Source organism: Morchella sextelata, assembly GCF_020137385.1.
Source record: "Morchella sextelata strain SCLS chromosome Unknown scls_10, whole genome shotgun sequence".
NCBI lineage: Eukaryota > Fungi > Ascomycota > Pezizomycetes > Pezizales > Morchellaceae > Morchella > Morchella sextelata.
In genome coordinates, this window is record NW_025408625.1 from 1,129,216 (window position 1) to 1,152,753 (window position 23,538).

Below are 23,538 nucleotides of genomic sequence, written 5' to 3' on the forward strand. Positions count from 1 at the left end.
GCATCTGCTGCTGCCTGCATCATCACTACTCACATCATCTCGTCAGCACCACTGATTAGCACCTCACAACCTCAACAAACCTCACAATGCCACCCCTAATGCCTCTCGTCGACTACTCCGACTCCGATTCCGACTCGGACACCTCCTCCCCTAATGCCAAACGCGCCAAACCCAATTCCACCAGCACCGCCTCCGGGCTCCCGCCTCTCCCCTCGCGCTTCCACGACCTCTACGCCGTCGCCCCACGCATCGGGCAGCAAGACGATCCCTCGCTCCACGGCGGACGCAAGCGCTCCATCCCACACGTGCAGGGCAATTGGCCGACCCACGTCTACATTGAGTGTAACACACCCTCCATCCCCACCCCAGCTCCAGCAGAGAGAACAGGGAGGGAGCCAGAGAGCTGACGGAGAATCTGGAGGGCATTTGTCGCGTTTAGAGTTCGACTGCTTGGACGAAGTGTTTCGGACTCTTGCGGGCGTTGCGGAGCGCGAGGAGGGCCTCGCGGTAGAGAGCCACCTCAAGAGTGATCTGGGCGGCGAGCTGCCGTTGCATCTGAGCCTCAGTAGGCCCAATGTGCTGGCCACGGCGCAGAGAGAAGGGTTTATGGAGCTTCTAGGGGACCGTGTGGAGAGGCTGAGGGTTAAGCCGTTCGTCTCTCTTGAATTTGCCTTTTTTTTCGTTCTTGCTGGGGATTGTGGGTGGGGAGATGACTGATGTGGGGATAGGTTTGCGATCGAATTTACAGGCTGGGAGTGGGTTAGCAATTTTGATCAGACTCGTTGGTTCTTTGTTATGAAGACTTCGAAGGGGCCTGAGAAGGAGGTTTGTGGTCTTAGTGGTTATTGTTGCGGGTACAGGCCCGACCTGAAGCTGATGATGAGCTTATAGCTTTCCCGCTTGCTGGAGCTCTCGAACCGTACTTTTGAAGCGTTCGGGCAGCCGCCGCTGCACTCGCAGGGTGCGGATAGGCTGGACGGGTTCCATGTCTCCCTTGCCTGGTCTTTGAAGAAGCCCAGTGACGAAACAATGCAGAAAATGGAGAATGCAATAATGGGCGAAGAGTGCTGTGGTAAGAAGATCATTACTTTGAAAGGTAGGCCACAGCGTATGGCGATGGACGTTGAGACCATCAAGGTCAAGATTGGTAATGTAGTCCATGTTGTTGAGCTAAACAAGAAGGAGAGGGAAGAAGGCAGTAATAGTAAGAAGAGGAGGTTTTCGGGCTCGAAGTGAGTACTCGATTGAAGCCTTTCTGTGCTTGGGTGTACTTTACGTTAGTGCAAATTAGAAATAAATGCAATTATTACTTGTGTTGCAGAACTACGTTGCTCCTAGAAGGCTACACTGACTGGCACTTGCACGAACTATCACTCGAACACCAGTTTCCTGGTGTAATTGCGGTACGATATACTACGTAGTAACTCAACAATCATTTTCTCTACCACCGCAGATGTCCTGAATTCATCTTGTGCTCAACACTTGTATCAATCCCAGTTTATATGCATGCTGCGTGCTCCCGGCGCGAGGATTTCGGTTCGCAGTAGGTGAAACACATTATGCTTTTAAAGACTCTATGTGAATGATTAGTTTCTCGGGAAGTGTTAGCCTGTTTCATGTAACAATGCCAGCGCGTGAAACAAAGCATTCGAGAATACTATTTAAAATGGCAGTAGATGAGTATGATTTAGTTATCGTCCAGCAACACGGTTTCCTGAGCGATAATTATAGCCATTTTTTCCACAGGAGATAGAGATCTTTTATAATAATTGTTCATGTGTGAAATTTAAGAACATACTTCCAGAAGCTGCTCTAGCATGGTTGGCCTTCGAGATTGTGCAGCCCATTCAAGTTAACAAGCGCAACCATTGAAGTCTTGGCGCCACCACCCCGGGTTCTTGCATCAGCTCCTACAACCTCTCTCTCTATCATCAATCAACTCCAACCTCCACCTCCACCACCCACCTCACCTCAAACCTCACAACCCCAAAGCCCCACAACTCCCCACCAACCACCCACCATGTCTCTCGACAAGCAAGCCGCGGCCTTCACCAAGTCCGTGCAGGCGCAAGCCAACTTCAGCGGCCCGCGACGCGTCGCCGCGCCGACGGCGTCCAGCACCCCCGCCGCCAGCACGCCCGCCAGCGCCCCCAAACGCAAGCGCATCGTGGACCGGACCAAGCCCGTCGCGCCGCCCATCGTCTACTCGCAGCCCACCGACACCTCCCTGGGCACCCAGCACATGATGACGCAAGTGCACCACGCCATCCAGCACCTCAAGCAGCGCGAGGTGCCGCAGACCCCCGAGCAGATCGCCAGCTACCTGTCCATCCAGATGACACCGACCCTGCTGCAGGTCCTGAAGCAGAATGAGCGCCTCACGTGGAACCCCGCGCAGGGCACGCTGGAGTATAAGCCCATCCATAATATTCGCAGTGCGCAGGCGCTGCTGGCGCATCTGCAGCAGCAGACGACGGCGCAGGGGTTGAGCGTGAAGGAGCTGAAGGATGGGTGGGCGGGCGCGGTGGAGACGATTGCGGATCTGGAGGAGAGCGGGGATATACTCGTTACTAGGACGAAGAAGGATAACCAGCCGAGGATGGTCTGGATTAATGATAAGACGCTGGATATCATTGTCGAGGACGAGTTCAAGGCGATCTGGCATAAGATTGTGATCCCGCCGCCTGGAGACCTGCCGGGCGAGCTCGAGAAGGCCGGGTTGAAGCCGACGAGCGTGGACCCGGCGACTATAAAGAAGGAGGTCAAGGGTGGTGCGCAGAAGGGAAGGAAGAGGGCGCAGAACAGGAGAGTGAAGGTTAGCAATGTCCATATGAACCACATTCTCAAGGACTCGAAGGACTTGAAGAGGTAGTGGGACTATCAGGGTGAAGGTATTTCTTTCTTTCCTTGTGTTCTTCAGGGCGTTGGATTTAGGTTTTCCTTTCTTTTGTGTGTCCAAAATTGATACTATATCCAAGCAGCATCCTGGCTGCTTGGGTTTGGGATAGGGTTCTATAGAGGATTTTTTAACTTCTTTTCTCTTTTTGTTTTGAGATCAGTCGATAAATTGCACAGTGCTGGAATGTATTCGTGCAATTTACAATATAAATTATAATTACATATATAACTGTGCCAATATCCATGATTGTGATAAAGACCTGTACATAGTACGAATCAGGGCTATGTAGTATTGCAGTAAGCCTCAAACAAACGTACCCGAGAATAGTAATCTCGTCAAGTTCGAACCAGGATTAACTATCATTGACATCCAAAGCTGCTATCTCCCACGAAAATCGCCCAAGACCCTTCTATTCTATATCTGAACTACTAAGGCTAGTAGCCTTAGTCAATGGCCCTGAATTACATATTCCTTGACTGTCCCAATTCTAGTCTTTGTCTGGCCGTGAATAGTAGCGCGATTGTGAACATGTAGTTTTCTATCAAAAAGCTCATTTACTCTTCACTTGAATGCAATCCTATCTACATGCAGGCCAGCAATAGAACTACCAGTTCTCACTCTAGAATACCACTCTCCACCACACACAACAGGCAGTCTATAAAAGGCCCTCGCGGCCTCTCTCCTCATACCCATATATCACAATCACACACTATCTCAAAACACAAACACAAATAACAACCATGAGTCTCCTCCCCACCCCCAACCCCCACCTCCTCCCTAAAACCCTCTACATCTACAGCGACGTCCCGCCAACACTCACACGCCCACCCTCCCCCCTCCCCACCCTGCAAGACCTCGAGCAGGCCGTCAACGACAGCATCGGCGATATCGACCACAACACCGACGAGATGGAGGCCTTCCTCACCCGCCCGCAGCCGTACTCGGTTGAGGAGAAGGGGCGTGCTGCGGTGTTGCTGAACACGGCTGAGAAGGAGGTTGAGGTGGTTAATACGCATAGGGGTGTGTGTGCGCTGCTGAGGGGCAGTGGGGTAGATGAGGGGAGGCTGGCGGTGTTGGAACAGAGGTTGGAGGATGCGGCAAGCGATAGTGCGGAGGTGGCTTGGGAGCTATTGGCATTAGTGAAGGAGTAGGAATTTAGGGTATTTTTTCCCTCTTTTTTCTTTTCTTTCGGTGCCTGGCGTATGGTTTCTTTGAGAGGTCCTGCTTGCTGTATAAATTATATAAATCAGGAGTTCGGGAAATAACTGGGCCTGGCGATTGGTAGACATCTTTTATTTTTATTTGTAGTATTATAGTTGAACATTTATTAAATTCTAAATGATTTCCACGCTCAGTAGTAGTGCATAAATGGTAGATGCCGTGTTTTCAGTGCTTTGATGCTCATATGCTGAGAGCAGAGGGCTTGCTAATCGTTATTTTTGTAAGTAATATTAGCTTTAGACATAAATTATTAAGTCTTTGAACATCTAGCTTTCCTGTGGTTGAATGATCTTAATGCCACATGTAGAATAGATATGTGGCTAAGTCCACAGATGGTATGATTTTTTCTGACGTTTCATATTCCAATTCTCATCGTTACTCAAATATAGCCATCTATGTCGTTGGTAAAGGGCGTTGTGGGGTTCTATGACCGGCGAGTTCATGGTTAAACTGTTTAAGCTTATTTCGATACCGTGAGGTTTCCCAAAAATAGTCCTGTGCTTCAGATAGTCAAAACCAGGACGTGTCCTGCCTGCAAGATTCAACGCAATTCGATGCGCTGGTTCACTAGATCCAAATCTAGGCATCTCAATTGCGACATTCGATAGAATGGCTGCTCCGCGCCGCGGGCACGGAGTCTGTCGTAATATTCTACTGCACCAGAGAAGCAGAGCCTATAGATGAACCCAATTCCAAGATTAGGCTTCTTCCTGGGGTACGAAGACATACTATTTCCCCAACACTTTTTCGTCGCTGCCAGCCCCGAGTGATCGCGCGTGAAGCCAAGACTTGCTGCACCTAGCATGTGACAGTGCAGTCGATCGCGAGAACCATGCCATCCCGCAGCACCCGCCGCAGGAACTGGCTGGGGATACAGCATCATCCAGAGGACACAAAAGTTCCCGGAGCAAGCCGGACGGGTAAAATCAACCTCCCATTGTTGTATGCTGCACCGATTGATCAGATGGTTTATTCGCAGGGTTGCTGTGCTGTTGCGGACACCTGTTCGGTTACCAGGTCCACGCGTAAATATGTATGCAGTTGATGTATGGAGATGCGATAGGAAGGGATGGGGATGGGGATAGGATAGGGATGGGTAGAGGTGGAGTGGAATACGTAGAATAGAGTAGAGGCCTCTCCCCTTCTTCTCGCGCCTGCATGGAGGGCCCTGGCATAACCAATCTTATCGATCACATCTGGCAGTCTGTCTGCTGGCTGTTGGGTTTCAAACTGGTGAGAGGAGAGAAAGATCGAGAGTGCTAGGTAGAGGGCCCCTACTCTCCATTCTAAAGTACACTAGGCTGCTGCTGCTGCTGCTGCCCTACTCTAACAGGCTCCGAACACCTAACTACCTCTGTTCTTGTCACCTCCCTCTTTTCTTTCTTTCTTTCTTTCTTTCTTCCTTCTTCCACACTTCTTCTTCGCATTCTTCCTGCCCATTGCAACGCAACCCCCCATTCCCCCAGCAGCAGACCTCCCTTCTCGTTTCAAACATCATACCGTCGTCATGGCTTCCTGGGTGGATACACGGACACTACACCAGAAACCGTTGAGAGGTAACAACTTTTTTCCCATCCCCCGTTCCCCCTGTCCCCTATTCCCGTCCGTCGCCGGAAACCACAAATAAAGCATCCCAAGTAAAATAGAAACAAAGACTTACAAAATGCGCAGAGAAACGGAAGAGTTCCGAGACGCTGCCCGATGACCAATTGATACACCTGAAGAGCTACCGCTACCAGGCGGTCGACAAATCCCTCATCTCGCGGTACATCCTGAAGCACTACGTAGGTTCTACATTGGGCAGAGAAGGGGAAAAAAAAAAAGCGCGTTGCATACTGATCGGTTGGTGCTATGTAGTGGAACTTCATGGTTGAGCTGCTGCCGCGATGGCTCGCGCCGAATGCGGTCACACTGATCGGCTTCGGGTTTATCGTCACGAATGTCGCGTGTCTGGCCTACTTCATGCCCGACCTGGTGGGGCCCGGGCCGAGCTGGCTCTACTATTCGTTTGCGTTCGGGCTGTGGGCGTACTCGACGATGGATAACATCGATGGGAAGCAGGCGCGGAGGACGGGGTCCAGCTCGCCACTGGGGGAGTTGTTTGAGTATGTTTCTGCTTCCTGAATCTTGACTGGAAGTGTCGCGGCGAGGTGCTAATGATCTTTTTCGGACTTTTGACAGCCATGGTATCGATTCTCTCAACTGCACTTTAGGTAGGTTGACTTCCGGTGGTGGTTTGTCGGGATTGGCGACTGATAGGTGCTACAGCTAGTCTTTGCGAAACTGCGTCCATGGGCCTGGGACCCTCGAAGGCTGGCGCTTTCACGGCGCTGATTCCGTGCTTGCCCATGTTCTTCTCTACTTGGGAGACTTACCACACCCACGTCCTTTACCTTGGATACTTCAACGGCCCGACGGAAGGTCTCATCATTGCCTGCAGTTTGATGGCCGCGTCTGGTTACTACGGACCCGAAATCTGGACCCACAAGCTCTCCGAAGTTTTTGGCGACCACTGGATCTTTGCCGACTACTCTATCCGCGATATCTGGATCCCAGTCATTCTCGGCTCGTTCTTGGTCGCGCACTTGCCTTTCTGTATCTACAATGTGGCCCAAGCCCGGCGCCGCCAGAATCTACCCGTGCTCCCGATCTTCTTGGAGTGGACCCCGATCATTATCTTCACTGCCAGCTGTGTTTTCTGGCTCGGCAGTGAGCACAGCAGCTTGTTGACTGACAACCATTTGATTCTGTTCTGCATGACTATGAGCTTTGTGTTTGGGCGCATGACTACCAAGATCATCTTGGCGCATCTGACGAAGCAGCCGTTCCCCTACTGGACCATGATGTTGGCGCCGTTGATGGGCGGTGCTGTGTTGGCCAACCTGCCAGTTTTTGGACTGTGAGTGATTACTTATTCCTGATCCGGCTCAATGATACCAGACTTGCTGACTGATTCGATGTAGCCCTGCGATAACTCCGCTCTATGAGCTCTACTACCTCCGCGCCTACTTTGTGTTTGCCTTTGTCGCGTACACGCACTGGGCGGTATTGGTCATTGACGCCATCTGCGGCTACCTTGGAATCAGGTGCCTCCGCATCCCCTACCCACCCCCGGCCAGGCCGGGAGTGCTCAACGGCGTCACCAGCCCCAAGAAGCAGAGGGCGGCGTAAGCGAGCGGTAGCAGAAGACAAAATTCGAAGCTTCTTTGTGGGTATTTTATTTTATTTTATTACATATGTAATTGTGCGGTTCGGGAGAGAGGGGGGGGGGGGGGAGGGTATAGACGCGGGGAGCGGGGAGAGGGAGGGGTGTCGGTGCTTGCTTTTCTAATATTTTGAAAGGTGTCGGTGCTTGCTTTTCTAATATTTTGAAAGGTGTCGGCTGGAATATATATTTGTTCAACACATTAATTGAGGGGAGAGGGGGGGAGCGGGGGAGCGGGGGAGTGGGGAGTTTGTAACCTCTTTTTTTTTTTTTTTTTTTAAATCGTTTTACTGTAACTTGAATTGATGGGTAATGAACGAAACCTGACTACTAGATTCATGCCGTATATGTACATGCGTGCGTATGTGGTGGGGTGTTGCGGTTGTTTGTATGCAAAAGTTTTTTTTTTCTTTCTCTTTTCTTGGGGGGGGGGGGGGGGGGGGGTCGTGAGGGCGAGGAAGGCAGGATAGGATACCCGCTGATGTGTAGTTTAATTGAAATGGCTTATCTGGGCGTGGTATCTGTTTGTGACATGAGAGAGTGAATGAGTGTGAGCGAGCGAGTGTGAGTTACATGCGGAAGTGTGTGAGCGAGGGGGTGAGTGATCCGTTGTGAATCCAGGGTGTTCGAGGGCCGTCACGTGAGCACGTGAAACACACAAACCAACTGTGGCAGCTCAATTGCAGCCAGCAGATCATCACACTCCCATCCACGCAGAGCTCTCATCTCTCCAACACTTCTCCTCTGCCATCTTCTCTCTCGGCCCAAGTCCTACTGCTGCTGCTTACGTTACCCGGCCCCTACGTCAGTTGCAACCCGCAGCGTGATCCCAAAATCCTCCCGACCCAACTCCACTCCACTCCACCACCCACTCCCCCACCCCACCTCCACCTCAATTGCACCCAACCAACCCCCCAACACCCACCCACAAGAGCATCCACCACCCAGCACCCACAGCCCCAATGTCCGACCCGCTGCTCCCCGGCCCCGCCGCCTACCGCCGCCCCGACCCCGACGACATGGCCGAGACCGAGCTGATGCTGCGCCAGAAGCTGGCCGAGAGCTCGTCCTGGAACCCGATGGCGCCGCCGCCCGTCCCCGTCCCGGTCCCGGTCCCGGTCCCCGCCGAGGTTCCAGCCCCCGTGTCGGTGCCCGCGCCCGTGCCGCCGATCTACGACCCCGCTGAGGTCCCGACCCTCGTCGAGGAGGAGGGGGGGGGCGAAGAGGCGGCGGCGGGGGCGGCGGGGGCAAAGAAGACGCCTGCGAAGAGTAGGACTAGGGCTGGTACGGGGGCGGGCAAGAGTACGCGGAGACGGAAGACGAGTAGTACGCCGATTAAGGACGAGAGCGACGTAAGTCCGCCCCACCCCCCCACTCCCCAGTTCACCATCTAACACGCTCCTAGAACCCCTCCTCGGAAGAATTCACCATGGAAGGCATCAAGACCAAATCCGGCCGCAAGGTGCACCGCCCCGCGCACTTCAACCCGGCCCAAAAGCAACCCTCCCGGCGGCGCGGGCCCTACCGTCGCATCCACGACTCGCGCATCTGCAAGATCTGCCAGCGCGGCCACAGCCCGCAGAGCAACATGATCGTCTTCTGCGACGGCTGCAACACGCCCTTCCACCAGCTGTGCCACGACCCGCCCATCGACGACCTCGTGATCGCCGTCGCCGAGGCCGAGTGGTTCTGCAGCGCGTGCGCCAAGAAGCGCGAGGAGAAGCCGCTGGCCACGGGGCTCAGCGGCCAGAGCCTCACCGAGGACGAGAAGAGGACGTATTTGGCGAGCTTGCCGCTGGGGAGCTTGGTGGAGCTGGTGTTCTTTGCGGAGCGCGCGCATCCGGAGCTGCCGCTGTATGATCCGCAGACGAGGCGCATTGTGGAGGGGATTAAGAGCGCGAGTGTGGCGGCGGTGGCGAAGGAGGATGGGGGGGTGGAGGTGGGGACTGCGGGGGGTGAGGCGGTGGCCGGGGAGGCGGCGGAAGGGGGGGGGGTGCCCAATTGGGAGGATATGATTGTGAGGGCGATTCTGGCTATCGGCGACGAGAAGGGCAGCCAGGCGAAAGCCATCTTTGAATGGCTCGGGAAGTACGTCCACTACCACCCCCCCCCCCCCCCCCACGCACACAAACACCTAGCTAACACACAAAAAAACAGCAACTACCCCGCCATCGAAGGCCGCGACATCCGCTCGGAGGCCCAAGGCTCTCTGCAATCCGCGCTGCGCAAGAACCGCCTCCTGCGCGAGGGCCACAGCTACAAGGTCAACCCGGCCTTCGTGTCCAAACCCACCCACACCATGCTCGACAGCATCCCGGTCATTGCGCCCGGCTCGGGCATCAAGCTGCCGCCCGAGACGGAGGACCTCTTGGTGGATGATGATCTCGTCGCGTTCAGCCATAAGTGGCGGCTGGGCGTGGCGATGGAGGATCAGGATGCCGAGGGCGAGCTGGATGCGGATGCGGATGCGGATGCGGATGCGGATGCGGAGGGGGAGCAGGACGCGGAGGGGGTGGAGGATGCGGAGGGGGTGGAGGATGTCGTTTTGTAGGGTGTTGTAGGCGTGAGGTGTAAGCCGTGTGTCCTGTGGTAGTGGTGGTGGTGCCTTTTGTGCGCTTTATGCTTTATTTCTTTTTTTTGCATTTTCTTTTTTACTTCGACTGTTTTGGGGGGCGGCGGAGCTTGGGTGTCTGTATTTTTACGGTTTTTCTTTCTCTCTGTTTTTCTATTGTTTTTTTTTTTTTACCCCCGAGTTTTTAATTAGTGAAATGGAATCAAGCCTTCTGCCAATGACTGTTTCTCTCTTTCCTTGGAATCGTGACTAATAGATGCGTCGTTTTACCAGCCCTCGATAGAAGAAGTTGCGTAAAGAGTTACTCAGGGTTAGGGTATCCATACATAAAGCGAGTGACACCGCATGACGCAGCCTGGACAGCAAGTTTGGAAACGGTGTATATGGGCTTCTGCTCTTCATGCGGATTGCATGGTTTCATTCTCCCAACCCTTTCTTCCCCACCAAAAATTGCTTCCCCACCAAAAATTGCTTTCCCACCAACACTTTCTTCTCCACCAACAATTTCTTCCCCACTATCCCCCCGCTCTGTATCATCTATATGTCTGTCCTTTTTCAGCGATCTTTTTTCTTCTTCTCGTCTTTTGTACGCTTTGTTTCTGCCCTACGTCGTTACAAGTTCTTCTTCACTTGACTGTGAATTCTTCTCTGCCCTGTTGGTCTTTGGCTTCTTCCCCCTTGCGTGCGTCAAACTCCTTCCTCTTCCTCCCCAGCTGCTATCCCTTTCTCGACCTGTCCATCACCTAGGTTCTTTCCTACCCGCTGCAATTCTCTTTCTCTGTTGTTTCGAGCACTTTCTTGCTCCCTTGCCCATCGATCTTCCACCAAATCTTCCTTCTTCCAGCCATTGCCGACTACCTTTCGGTCGTGGGCTTTGCTTGCCTGTCAGTTGTTCTTCTTTTCTTTCCATCTTTTGTTTCTTTCGCGTTTCTTCACCACCGAGTTACCCCCCTCGATAACCCTCGACTACTTCTTCTCTCTACCAAGCTACAAGTCTACTTTCTTTTATCACCCAGCCGTATACCCATCTTCATCTTGCTCATTGGCTCTTTCCTATATCTGTCACTGCGATTCGCTTCCCTTTCCCTGCCCTACTTATCCGTGTACTTCGACCACAAAATCGTTTCTGCCCAACTTATTCCATCAACTCCTTTCCCAACATACCAAAACTTCCTTCTCGTCTACCACCATTTCTTTCTACTGTCTTCGTGTGCCTGTCAATACACGCTCTTTTCACCTCGGTGTCTGTCTTTCTTCGTGGTCGACACTGGTAGTTTTCCTACCTGCTGATCACCAACTCCGGCTTCCTTCTCCCTTACACCAACTGCCCCCGTGCATCCGTTCCCCTGCTTTCTCTGTTTCTTGCTTCCTGGTTCCTCGTACAACGAGATGGCGTCCCTTCCTTCAACCACCTGCACCTAGCTGCCCATATACATGTCCGTCATCTGCCATGGGCTTTCTTGCAAGTGCAAGGGCTTCTTGTGCCTGTTCATGACTTCTTTTTTTCGATTGTCTTCCCTTGCTGTCAATATCCAAATTTTTTTCCCCTCCCCTCCGTCTTTCTCTGCCCCGCGAGCCCACGAGTACTTCTTCTCCCCTACGAAATTTTCGTCAACCGTCCCTTCTCCTGCCCGTCGTCTACTGACGACTTCCTTTGCATACCGATTTCCTTTTCTTTTCTTTCACTCACCCTATCTATTCCTAGCTATCCCTATTATCCCTAGCAAAGGAAGGAGGGCTAGCTAAAACTAAAGCCCTGTTCATCAACTCCCGGTCTTTCGTTTTGTCAGCCTTTCGCCTCTGGGTTTGGTTTATAGGTTATTCGAACATTAACCTAATTCCTAGCTCGCTCTCATGCAAGTACGGTAAGTTTGCTACCAACTCAGACCTTGTCTACTTCCGTGTTACTAACAGATTTCTAGACTTCTCAACCAATCAACGTTAACGAAGTCAACATCAACGATCGGCACCCCATATCTAAATATTGAACAAAGCATTCCGCTCTCCTATCTTCTGCACCTCCTTGCTTTCTACGAACAGCAACTAACTCTCTCCACAGACATAAGAATACTTAGTCAGTAGACTCACGAGCACGTGACTCGTCTCTTCTAGCCTCTTCGGCTAGGACACGCGCCTGACCACCGCGTGGATTACCGGATCGGGTCAGTATTGCATAAGATGACACCACTAAACGGTATTCCATGTATTAGGCGGAATGTATTTATACACTCTCATCACGGGGATATGGTTTAGGGGTATAACATCTCATTTGCAGTGCCAAACTGGCATTGAAACCTTGAGAAGGTCCGGGGTTCGATTCCCCGTGTCTCCATTCAACTTTTTGTTTTTTTGGACTCGGTGGCATTTTGGCTTTTTTTGCGAAGCGCTCCGTTCATGGGTCTCGTCTAGTATCCGCGGTGCCCTAGGTCTCGCTGGGACTGTGCGATTCTGGACGAGATCTAATGAAGGGACGTATGTGGGTTTTGAGAGGATCTTGAGTTCGAAATTTTGGCTTTTTAAAATTGGCGAGTGCTCCGTTCATGGATCCTGTGGGCCGTTTCCTTCTCGCCGTTTGACTGAGGGAGGCGCTGGTATACAGGACCCGGCGAATGAATGCGTTGGGATTAGGGAAGCACTCCTTGATGATTTACAAGATCTGGCGAAGGGATGTGCGTGTGATCTTTTGGCTTTTGGCTTTTTAGCTCTTGCGCTCCGTCCATGGGTTTCGTAACTCTCATTCACAGATACACAATTCCTAGCTGGATCGTGGGTGATGTGGGTTACGAAATCTGCCGAAGGGATGTTTTGGAAAGCGCTCCGTTTACGGGTTTTGTATTTTTAATGTTGTTGCGTCCTCTACCTTTAGGGGCGGTGTAGCAGATACTGAGATACAAGATCTGGTGAAGGGATGCGGAGTTTTAGATATCGTGGGCTGGGTTTTGGCTGTGAGTGCTGATGGGCGCTCCCTAGTTATAGATACTCACTCGATTGCTATACCTCCTGCTGTGGAACAGGTTCCTGTAGAAACGCCTTTGATAGCGGTTTGATTCTAGAATGCCAGCATCAAAAGCGTTTTTACAGGCGAGTTGATCTTTGGTTTGTCCCGTGTCAATACAAATGGCGCTCTCCTATAGAGATGTTTTGGGCCTTGGGGCAGTCGATTATTGTCGCTTCCCGAACGCCAGAAACATGTTGATAGGCGAGGCCCATGCTCTGTCTGGGAATAGGGAAGTCGCCCGTAGGGATGTTTTTGAAGTTGGAATTTCTGATGCCAGAATTCGAGCATCAGAAACATCTTTACGAGCGAGTTGGTTAATCTTTGAGTCGGATCACACCTAAGTAAAAGTGGGATACTCCTGTAAAGGTGTTTTTGAAGTTGGAATTTCTGATGTCAGAGTTCGAGCAACAGAAACACCTTTACGAACGAGTTGATTTTGGGGCTGGTTGCACATAAACACTGGCGGAGTACTTCTGTAGAGATGTTTCGGAAGTTGGGGCCTTTATCGATGCCAGATCGAGCCCGAGCTTCAGAAACTTCTTTATAGACGGGCTCTACTGGTGTCGGTATCCATGGCGGTCTGTTGAAAAGTGTTTACGTATGATTTATATAACTTTGGGCTAATTTTTTACAGGTGGTACATGTATGCGAGTATGAAAAAGATTAATATCAGTGACAAGGCTACTGAGACTCCGAGAGACTTCGAAGCTCCCTAAATAGATCTAGATTCTTCGTGTTTTTTCTTTCTTCCAAGTCTGTTCACTCAAGAAATCTTTACTAACGACTGCGTGTTGTTTATGGTCTTCGACATCCCTAGGGATTGCAACCCGCGATTGTATGTCAAAGAGTAGGGAAGGCCAGATAAGGAGATAATATGTCACTTAATGGAATCAACTTCAATCAAGGGAATACTTGGGGATTTTTCTAGTAGCACCAGATATGTGATTCACTATAGTTATGTAGTAGTAATAGAGTCAATTTACATCTTAGCTCAGGTAACGGAAGATGTTTTCGCAACTAGGCCAAAACGATTTCAGCCTGCCTACATGTAACTCTTTCCCTACTCTTACTCCCTCTATGTACAATAACGCTTAACTTACATGTAGGTCCAAAGTCCTTGTAGCATTGAAGACAAGTATGTTACTTTAAGAATTTATCAAGACGTATAATGTAAGAGACGTATGATGTACAAGACTGCACGTTGTTGCCAGTTGGCCTGTACAAATTGGACCTTGTCGTAAGTTATTAATTACTTGTCTTCGAGCACCTACGTTTCCTACGACCACGGGAAGCTTGTTCCTACCTTTCTTTCTCACTTGGTTTCACGATCTGATCCAAATTATTTTTAGGTTCTTTTTTCTTTTTTGGGTCCTTTGGAATAAAGACTGTTCATTGAATCCTACTCATGGATGTGAGATAGTTGGACGGCCGCTCTCATTCGACTAGAAACACGAGAAATCACTGCAGCTGATAAGGATATATACAGGGAGTTGGCGGTAGTGTGGTCCACACTAAGTATGAAAGCTTTATAGAAGTGCATAAACTGTAACTAATAAAAGAATCTTGTAGAATATTAGGCATCGGGGTGTTCGAGACCACGGTCTACGGGCTAGATTAAGAATCTGGCTTCACATCGGATTGGAACCATCCAATGCATGGTTTCAACATTCCAGGGGTTCTACTCGTAATTTCATAGCGTTTGTGAACACAACTGGGTTGCATACCCGCAAAATCCTGCATGAGGCTCCAGACTTTGGTGTATGCAGACCCAGCTATGTTCACAAACGCTATGAAATTACGAGTAATAATTTAGTCGAGTCGGGCCCGCTATTCCTCGGACTTGAGCTTGGACGGTCCTCATCTAGAGCCGGTCGAGACAATTGCATCCATAAAGAGTCCACGAGATGTTTTACAAGACTATTTTTTCCTACCCAAACCGGTCTGCATGGGCTTATCGGGCTATCGATGTGCTAGCTATAGACTAGTAAACTGTGTTAAGCTACAATTGCAACGTTAAAACAATTGATACATATATAAAACCTACCAACAGACCTGCTGGGCAGATATTTACACCCCAGCTAGGCCTGAAACTCTGAGCTGTGGAGTGTTATCGGACGGGCTAGGAAGATATATCGAGAAAAGCAAAATACAACGCCTTATGATGAATATTAGCTGGGATCCGGATAGTGTGACGACGATGGACCTCCGAGGGCTCAACCGGCCGGGCCGGGCGGAAACCAAACCCAAACCGGCCCAGGCCAGACATCGGAAACCTTATTATCAATGGAAACGGTTGAGATCTTTCAATAGAGGTTAGAAGTCTGGATTGAAATAGAGACTTTCGCCTTAACCTGGGTTAAATCGGACTTGGACCATGAAAGCGTGTTGAAGCACGTTATTGATAGGTTAGTAATAGTGTGGTCCACGAGGCCGAGCGTCCTTGTTTCCTTGCCTCGAGGACTTCCAAGGGCGGTTCTTGGCTATAATACACACATAATACGTACTAATGGAATGAGGTCATTAATAAAATATAAAGATTTTTACCTCAAGGACAACAGTGCCAGACCTCGAGGACAGACAAGGTCAGAGGTCAACGAGGACGAGGTACCTCGAGGACACCCCCAAACCTCGCCTCGAGCGTCCTCGTGGACTACACTGGTTAGTAATTGATGAAGACACTAGTGGTTGGGACTCGCCAAACAAATGTCCAGCAAATCAAGGTCATTACAAGATTATTGGGACCTCAGTAGAGCAGATGCTTCCTATGCCTCCGTCTAGCCCACACCTTCACACCTTAGCAATAAAACTCTATATTGTTTCGATTACGTGCCGTGCCATACGAAACCGTACTTCTACTACCCAACACGGAAGCCAAACCCAGGCCATTTTATGGCGCTCACTACCGGTCGAGTGATACCTGATGCCGAACCCCCAGCAAACTCATGCTCAACGCACCTCGATTTCGGCATCCTTGATTTCAAGCTTCCAGAACACCGTCAGTCCGTCGATCGCCGCCCTATGGAATATAAAATATGACCTAAATCATGATGATCCAACTTCCAGGTTTTTGACCTTGATAGACAAGCGATATGCAGGGAAAAGGAGTTCCGGAAAAACAAGGAATTAATCCGGTTGTCTTATGCTGGTAACGGTAACGTTGGATCTTATCTTATCTGATTGTAAGTAAAATAGATCCTTGTAGAAGGAATAAGATAAGAACAGAATGTGCTAGGATTGGGTCCGAGCTGGAATGCCAGTTAGGTTTTGACAAGTAGTGGTGTCTGATTCGTGCTGACGTCTATGTAGATGGTTATTTCTGTAAGTAAGAGATAGGGGAGCGTTTGGAGGAGCTCATGTTCAAACTTCCATGGAAACGACCTAAGACATAGATGCCTTCCCGGGCCACTTGAATACCCCCTCAATCGAACATTGACGGTTATTGGTGACAAAGAAGCTCAATTCAAGGGGCGCAGAAACCGGCTACAGCGTAGACTCTTTCCTTTTTACGTTACCTATTCGAGTGAGGGGTGCGTTCGAGTGCTGGTACCTGCATGTGTTGGCAGTCCGAGACTTGAGTCAAAATTGGGCAACTATTTTGTCATATCTAACCATCGATTGGATTATTCTTCGAAAGTCGGCACTCTAGAGTTTAGAGGCCAACGACGGAAAGGCGGTCTTCGGCCAATGGTGTGGCTAAAAATCAGATCTGAGACCCAACTGACCTCTGTTCACCGTTGAATCTCAATTTATCCTCAGAATTCATGGATGGTCTCTTCCCCTTGGTAGAGATTACCGCTGCCAATACCACATGGTCATCGTCATAGTTGCTCAGTACCTTAACTACAGTCTCGGAAATGAGGGTAAAATTGCTACCGTGAGGCTACGGCATTGAGTCAAGAATACTGGTTTAAACCAGCATCGTAAGTAGAATACCATATCGATACCGTATCAATACCGTATTCTTACAGCATTACTAGCGTATTGACTAGAATACGATAGTGAATTTCTACCCCTTTCCGGTACTGTAGTACTTAGCCAATTGTGATGGTCGAGTGATAGCTGATGCACCATCACTCTATCTCGAACCGATGCCGCCTCAAGTGTACCTATAATCTCATGGATATCGAACCTCTTGGTTTTCTCCTTGCATATGTACTTCGTTCCTCTCTGGGGTGCCTTGGATCTTATCAGATGAGGCGTTTTGACAACGTTATTAAGCCAAATCAATACCCGAAGCCTCGTTTACTCGATGCCAAATAGTTGGGGTTTTACGGGCAGTAGTTCCTGATTTGCCTTGCCCCTCTGCCTTTAATGGATACGACCCCAAAATCTGACACGACCGGCCTGCTTCCGGGGTATGAGACGATTGCTTTGGCGTCTCCAAAATCCCTCTGAGGGGTTATACCCACTTTAATTGGGCGGGGAAACGTCTACCCCCACCAACACAACACATCATTTATAATTCAAATGCTCTACTCCAAGTGCAAATTCAATAATAGCTTAAGGCCAGTGGTCCCTGCCGTGAGGTGGCACATAATAGGGGTAGAGTCGGCTGTTTGACAGTCAAGAATCGAACCCCTCTCTGGGAGACCAGGGCTGTTGGTTCATAGTGGAAGGAACTCAATGGCTTCCACGGTTCATATTGGTCTAAACTATACTTCGGCTATGATCTGACAGTTGTCGACACGATTGTTAGTGGTTTCATATATATAGTAAGATCTAGATCTATACTACTTGCGCAAAGACTACCTCGTATCCTTAAAAGCCTTATAAAAATGCCCCTAGAGAAGTGCAAGAGGAAGCCCATTTTCAGACTCCCAAAGGGAAAAAACTGTGGGGTCAAATCGTGCTGCTTTTAAGTTTAGAGTACAGAATAGTGGTATCCTTGGGGTCGAATTATCCGGGATAATACAACGATACCGCACTGTTTCTCTCTCCACCTCTTGTCGGTTCTCTAAAATAACCGCCAATAACGAGGCAGAACTGAAGGCAGTTTTTTCAGGAGAAAGAGCCCCAAATTCAATCTCCAAGGATGCCAATATCAATTATGCTGTGCCCGCTTCCTAAGCTATGACAACGACATCATCCTTGCAAGGTTGCTTGGACTTGGATCTTGGATCTTGGAGCTTGCGCGTTTACCCAACGGCCATGGAAACCCCTTGCACCTATGGCCGAATTGTAGCATGACAGGTGCCGTCCGTCATGGACCGCTAACTCAAAGATGTGAGATTAGGTTTAGAGTTGTGAGCGAGCGAGTGATGGGTCGTGCCCTAGCCACAAGCCTCGGCAGGAACCTAAGGCAGATATTAGCCTATTTATAGAAGCACCCCGGTAATGCGATATCTCTGCTCCATCTTGAGAAACCAAACAGCACGTAAGAAGTACCTGCATGTACGTACTTCTACCTACTCGATGTATCTCTACTTTCTCTACACCTGACCTGCTGCACCCATTACATATCAATGTGCTGTGCCAAAGAAAAGCCACGCGGCGATTTGGAACATGAGCGGAAGCCGGGACTTGTAGGGACCCGAGCAAACGTTTCGATCCTCTTTCAGAATCAGGACCCTGCTTCTTATCCCAAGATCCCAAACCAGAATCCCACTTGCACCCCGTAATCGCTTCGCTGCGCCTGGTTTCACCAGCCCCCACGCACAAAAAGGGTCCACTCCACTCCAATCCGCGGAATACAAACGATTGTCCCAAGCTCTCCCTAAGCCGGAACAACCCTCGTCCCGCGGATCCGTGATGTGATGCTGAGGGAATATTTTGACGCGTATCCTAGCCGCCGCTCTTCGCTTTCCTCTTCTTTTTTTTTCTTCCTTCTGCCATGTGGTTGTTCCCTGGAAACGAGTAACCCTAACCCTGACCGTTGTTAGTGAACGAAGCAAGCTGCAGTTATGACGTAGGTGGTTAGATAAGACAAAGACTCTGAGACGGTCGCAGAGCAGAGTGATTTATAATATTAGAAATAGGTATCAAAGAAACGCACCTTTCTGCAAAGGGACGGTTCGGAAAGTTGTACTCACTCGTATTCGAGTTTACGATTGGGGCTTAAAAAAGTGCTGAGTTATTTCTGGGAGGGGTGGTGGTGGTGGGGTTGTTGGTATGCCAGTATGTATGCGTATGCCAGTATGGTTTATGTATGGGTAAGGGGGGGGGGGGGGGGGGGCAATGTAGGGATATATCGATAGACATGGATGGCGGATAGTTAACTAGGCTTGGGAGTAATAATTGAGGCCTCTATGACGTGGAATCGAAGGCTCCTGCTTCGTCATGCCACACTCACAGGAAAGACGGACAAGGACTGTGACTGACTGGAGGGCCGAGACTGGGTGGAGCACTGCTAGGGCGAGTCCCTATCAAAGGACAAAGCAGGAAAGCGAAGCGCGGCGGCGGGGAGCTTATATTTCATGGTGCTTTCCCGCCCTCCTCTTCGCTTTTTTTTTATTACCAGTACTACTATTACTACTACTTATTATCACTGAAGTCGTACCATTATTGACTTTTTATACTACTGCGACAAAAACTTATACCAACACCTGATTGTGGAAAATACTTATATCGAAAACGAAAATAATTCACAACTATAACTCATATCTACAATGGCTGCTGTTATGAGACCAGATAACACCTGGGTAAGTACTCTAATCCACAAATCCAACCTCCAAATCTCTATATCAAAATACTAATTAATCCCCAGGGCGCACCACCCCCATACCACTCCCACCCCCCGACGGCAACCCCTCGTCGCCCCCACTCCAAATCCCTCTCCAGCACCACCCCACGGCCCACCCCGCGCCCACGAAGCACCTCAACGGGCGCTCGCCCCCTCGCCACCCTCCAGCGCGAAGCCCGCCGTGCCCACCGCTCACCACATCTCAAGAAGTCTGCCATCCCAGGTCCAGACACCATCGACCGTCTCGACAACATTCTCGGTGGCACCCCATACCACCACGAAGGTCCATTTGACGCCACTCTGCGCGCAAGACAGATTCCCGGAAGAAGCCCCGTGGAGGCGCTAGCGTGGAGTAATGCAAAGGCGATTGCGGCGACGCCGAGAGAGAACATCATTGATTGCTTGGAGAAGCATAGGCCGTTGCAGGGGACGGCGAGTGTGCCCGTGGGCATGAGGACCGCCGCGGGGCAGGTGATGGGCGATTATGAGGAGGTTGATCTCATGGTGGAGAGTGGGTATCGGAGGTATCCGGGACTTGTAAGTATATTCCTTCTAGTAAGGTTGTAAGGAAGTTTGGAATGTGGGCTAACTGTTTTGATAGGACTATTTGGATGAAGATAAGAAAGGAAAGGGAGAGCCCGGATACACGCTCGACAAGTTCGACAAGCAGCAGAAGGCGGCGCGGAAGGCGAGGAAGACGCAGAGCCTGGGACGCAACGACTATGAGCCATATTCTGACAACAAGACCGGTGCGCACACGCTCGCTGTGCCTACGACCGCGAGTGGGTATGAGGGCGCCGGCGTGAGGCGGAACAAGAGCTCTGCCGGACGAATGGAGGGCGGCGAGTCATTTGGTGATAAGTTGAAGAAGAGGTTCAACTTGAAGAGGAGGTTGAGCTAGAGGGTGTTTTTATCGATTGATGCACGGACGGGCTTACTGTTACTGTTACTTGTATACTGACTGACCTTTTATACGATCGTTTCGATGGGTTTTTTCCTTTGTTTTAGCTTGTGGGGTTTTTGGGGCTTTTCTTTTGGCTTTTCTTTTAGCTTTCTTTCTTTTTCTTCTCATATATTACGGATAAATATCAGGGATGGGTACACATAGATGTGTCTTTTGTTGGACTTTTTGGTTTTGGTTTATTGGACTCAAATTTGAAGTATTGCGCCTGATGGGCTCTACTGTTGTATTATTATTAGTTTACTTTTACATGTGTTAGCTTTGGGATACGAATCATATCATGAATATAAAAAAGCATTCAATTATACACAATACGGTTTATATACACCTTGGAACCAACAAACCTATTACAACTCCAATTCAAAAAGTGTCTCTTCATCATCTTCCGTCTCTCCCGCTCCCACCACCCCCAGTTCTTCACTTCCACAAATAGTAACGTCACTATCCTCAGTACCCTCAGTATCCACACTATCCTCAGTATCCTCAGTATCCTCAGTATCCTCAGTATCCTCAGTATCCTCAGTATCCTCAGTATCCTCAGTATCCTCAGTATCCTCAGTATCCTCAGTATCCTCAGTATTCATACTATCCCCACTATGACTCTCACTCTCACTCTCACTACTATCACTCTCATTCTCCTCCTGCACATAATTTATTATAATAATCATCTCCTCAAACCTCACCTCCTTCCCCCGGCCCCCCGGACTCGGACCCTCCTCCTCCACCGTTCCCTCATCCCCACCCCCATCCACCTCCACCTCTACCTCAGACCCCGAGCGTCTCGCATTATACTGCGTCCTCCACCGCGTCTCGGCATCAAGGTCATGCGGCCTCACCACCGGCACGACCCTGTAACCCCGCGGCCGCGGCAGCTGGTACGGCGCGATATGTGTTGTGTGGCGGGGCGGGGAGAGGTGGCGCGGGCGTGCTTGCCAGGGGATGTAGGAGCCGATGAAGTATCGGTGCACCGGCTGGTGTGGTTCGGCGGGGTTGGTCATTTTTGTTGTCCGGCGGGCCGGAAGGGGGCGAGTGATGGGGTGTGATGGGGTGTGATGGAGTGGGCTTGGGTTGGTTGGTGTGTGGTGTTTTGTGTTTAAGGAATGTCTATGGAGAGAAGCGATGGAGGGAGGAGAGACGTGGGTTCTGTTCAATTCTATACATAGTAGTCGAGGTAGGTTTATAATATCGTGGTCATCGGGGTGGTGCGCTAAGAACTTTGCGGACTAGATGGCGGTGTCGTTCTGAAGAATTTACGCCACTTGACGATGTTATTTTTAGAGGTTTTTTGTAATAAATATTGCTGTAATAAATATTGTTGGTATCATATGGTACCATCTCTGTAGATGTAGATTATTATACCCTCGCTGGTGAATCGATTTTGGACCTCTCATGCTCAAACTCGACGTGATTTGTCAAGGCATGATATTTATTAACCCCCCCCAAAGGCCCTATAAGTACATCTTTAATAAGTAGCTTCCTATGTACATCTAAATCTCTCGTTAATTTAATCTGAGATAACGACGACTACATGAGCCCTTTACTATATATATAGGTATTTGGACAAGACATTACTTCCGGTTGGTTAACTTCTGCAGGAACTAGAGAAGCCATTCGATATTTATCATGTCAACCAAAGATCCCCAGCACGCGACGTATAAAGCTCGAAGGTCTCGTGTTCGGTTATCTCGAACTCTTCTTTCAAAGGTTATGCGAAACCGAGTGATATTCTATGAAACGAATTTGAAATAATGATTCTCTGCCTTATCCTGGGTTCGGTGTGCCTAGGTTTTATAAGGGTCTCAAAAGAGAACCTTGCTTATTAGGGAAGATTTGATGTCACCTTTGCTTTGAATACTTTCTGAACCTTGCTCTGTTTCGAGTGATTGCTTGTGACTTGAGAGAACTTTGGGTTACAAATATGGAGTTGTTCGACCTAATATGAGCGTATATAGAGCCATGTATTTACGGTTGGGAGAAGATCGGGTTGCTGTGTTGTTGGCCGACAGTCATAGGGTATCTTGGCTACGCAGTTGAGTTTTTCCTTTTTGAGTGATAATAGGTCTGTCATGCATACATGTAGTCTTGCGTGCACCTGCTAGTACTGATCGCAAACATAACACTTGATAAAAGAATTATTTAATATGTGTTATAACTTTAGATACCCAATATGCTATCACAAATAAACTAGACCTCATTGTCCTTTGACCTCCAGTTGCGAAAAGAAACCTTCTTGATCCAGAGTCTCAAAATCGATTCCGACACCCTGAGAAGAAAGCTTCTTACTTGCCACGGGGTTTAACCTCAAGCTTCAGAGTACTCCACATTGCAAGCAGAGAGTCATCGGAGATGAATGTGCTCCAGCCGTCAGCCTCTGCTACATTCCAATCCCCATTAACGTCCTCCTCAGGCTCACTCCCAATCTGCCTACGGCCAACCACTCTCCACTGGATGTCTGAGAACCCGCAGTTCTTTGGTTCGACGTATGCTTCGCACATGGGGCACACAGAGAGATGCTCGTCCTCTTCAAAGTTGAAATTGTTCGGGCCCCATCTGATTAGGATCTCTTTGTCGAAAGCTACGCAGGCACGAGTTTTGCAAATCCCTTTGAATAGAATTTTATATCAGTAATGTCTCTGTATATAGCATAGTATCGAGAAGCGCTGTTACTCACCTATGAGGCTTATACCCGGCACAGCCATTCTCCAGGCAGGCGCCCTGTAGTCCCACGATAGTCTAAGCTTGTCCTTGGACTTGAGCCCGTGGAAGGAGAAATGAGTGGTTCCTATTGGCCTCACTGGGCCACCAATACGTCTTACTTCCGGGGTGCCCTTTGGGGCGTAGATGGCATTATTCTTCTCGTCCGGGTCCTCTCTGTCGGTAGACATTTTTGTCGAAGGGATCTGAAAATGATATTAGTTAATTGAAGTTGGAGATGAAGAGAAGCTTTGAAGGATATGAGTGTTTATCACACCTAATTATGTTGTGGTTGGGTGTATTTACCGG

At 49.6% G+C, this 23,538-nt stretch overlaps 8 protein-coding genes across 8 annotated transcripts; 6 read left to right on the forward strand and 2 right to left on the reverse strand.

Moving 5' to 3' along the window:
• Nucleotides 1-86: 86 nt before the first annotated feature.
• On the forward strand, nucleotides 87-1,236 carry H6S33_001277 (uncharacterized protein; the record flags this gene model as incomplete). The annotated part of the gene is made up of 4 exons (XM_044832637.1): nucleotides 87-342; nucleotides 422-650; nucleotides 729-825; nucleotides 892-1,236. 4 exons carry the CDS (start codon nucleotides 87-89, stop codon nucleotides 1,234-1,236), a joined length of 927 nt encoding a protein of 308 aa, XP_044694244.1.
• Nucleotides 1,237-2,020: 784 nt separating this feature from the next.
• Nucleotides 2,021-2,872, forward strand: H6S33_001278 (uncharacterized protein; the record flags this gene model as incomplete). Its single annotated transcript, XM_044832638.1, has 1 exon — nucleotides 2,021-2,872. One exon carries the CDS (start codon nucleotides 2,021-2,023, stop codon nucleotides 2,870-2,872), a length of 852 nt encoding a protein of 283 aa, XP_044694245.1.
• A 767-nt stretch (nucleotides 2,873-3,639) lies between these two features.
• On the forward strand, nucleotides 3,640-4,050 carry H6S33_001279 (uncharacterized protein; the record flags this gene model as incomplete). Its single annotated transcript, XM_044832639.1, has 1 exon — nucleotides 3,640-4,050. The coding sequence occupies one exon, from the start codon at nucleotides 3,640-3,642 to the stop codon at nucleotides 4,048-4,050; it is 411 nt and encodes a 136-aa protein (XP_044694246.1).
• A 1,577-nt stretch (nucleotides 4,051-5,627) lies between these two features.
• On the forward strand, nucleotides 5,628-7,291 carry H6S33_001280 (uncharacterized protein; the record flags this gene model as incomplete). Its single annotated transcript, XM_044832640.1, has 6 exons — nucleotides 5,628-5,676; nucleotides 5,792-5,904; nucleotides 5,978-6,225; nucleotides 6,302-6,333; nucleotides 6,389-7,019; nucleotides 7,084-7,291. The coding sequence occupies 6 exons, from the start codon at nucleotides 5,628-5,630 to the stop codon at nucleotides 7,289-7,291; spliced, it is 1,281 nt and encodes a 426-aa protein (XP_044694247.1).
• A 996-nt stretch (nucleotides 7,292-8,287) lies between these two features.
• On the forward strand, nucleotides 8,288-9,876 carry H6S33_001281 (uncharacterized protein; the record flags this gene model as incomplete). The annotated part of the gene is made up of 3 exons (XM_044832641.1): nucleotides 8,288-8,677; nucleotides 8,731-9,413; nucleotides 9,483-9,876. 3 exons carry the CDS (start codon nucleotides 8,288-8,290, stop codon nucleotides 9,874-9,876), a joined length of 1,467 nt encoding a protein of 488 aa, XP_044694248.1.
• A 9,624-nt stretch (nucleotides 9,877-19,500) lies between these two features.
• H6S33_001282 (uncharacterized protein) lies at nucleotides 19,501-20,475 on the forward strand (the record flags this gene model as incomplete). The annotated part of the gene is made up of 3 exons (XM_044832642.1): nucleotides 19,501-19,533; nucleotides 19,599-20,111; nucleotides 20,176-20,475. 3 exons carry the CDS (start codon nucleotides 19,501-19,503, stop codon nucleotides 20,473-20,475), a joined length of 846 nt encoding a protein of 281 aa, XP_044694249.1.
• Nucleotides 20,476-20,882: 407 nt separating this feature from the next.
• On the reverse strand, nucleotides 20,883-21,533 carry H6S33_001283 (uncharacterized protein; the record flags this gene model as incomplete). Its single annotated transcript, XM_044832643.1, has 1 exon — nucleotides 20,883-21,533. The coding sequence occupies one exon, from the start codon at nucleotides 21,531-21,533 to the stop codon at nucleotides 20,883-20,885; it is 651 nt and encodes a 216-aa protein (XP_044694250.1).
• A 1,281-nt stretch (nucleotides 21,534-22,814) lies between these two features.
• Nucleotides 22,815-23,420, reverse strand: H6S33_001284 (uncharacterized protein; the record flags this gene model as incomplete). The annotated part of the gene is made up of 2 exons (XM_044832644.1): nucleotides 22,815-23,137; nucleotides 23,207-23,420. The coding sequence occupies 2 exons, from the start codon at nucleotides 23,418-23,420 to the stop codon at nucleotides 22,815-22,817; spliced, it is 537 nt and encodes a 178-aa protein (XP_044694251.1).
• Nucleotides 23,421-23,538: the final 118 nt, after the last annotated feature.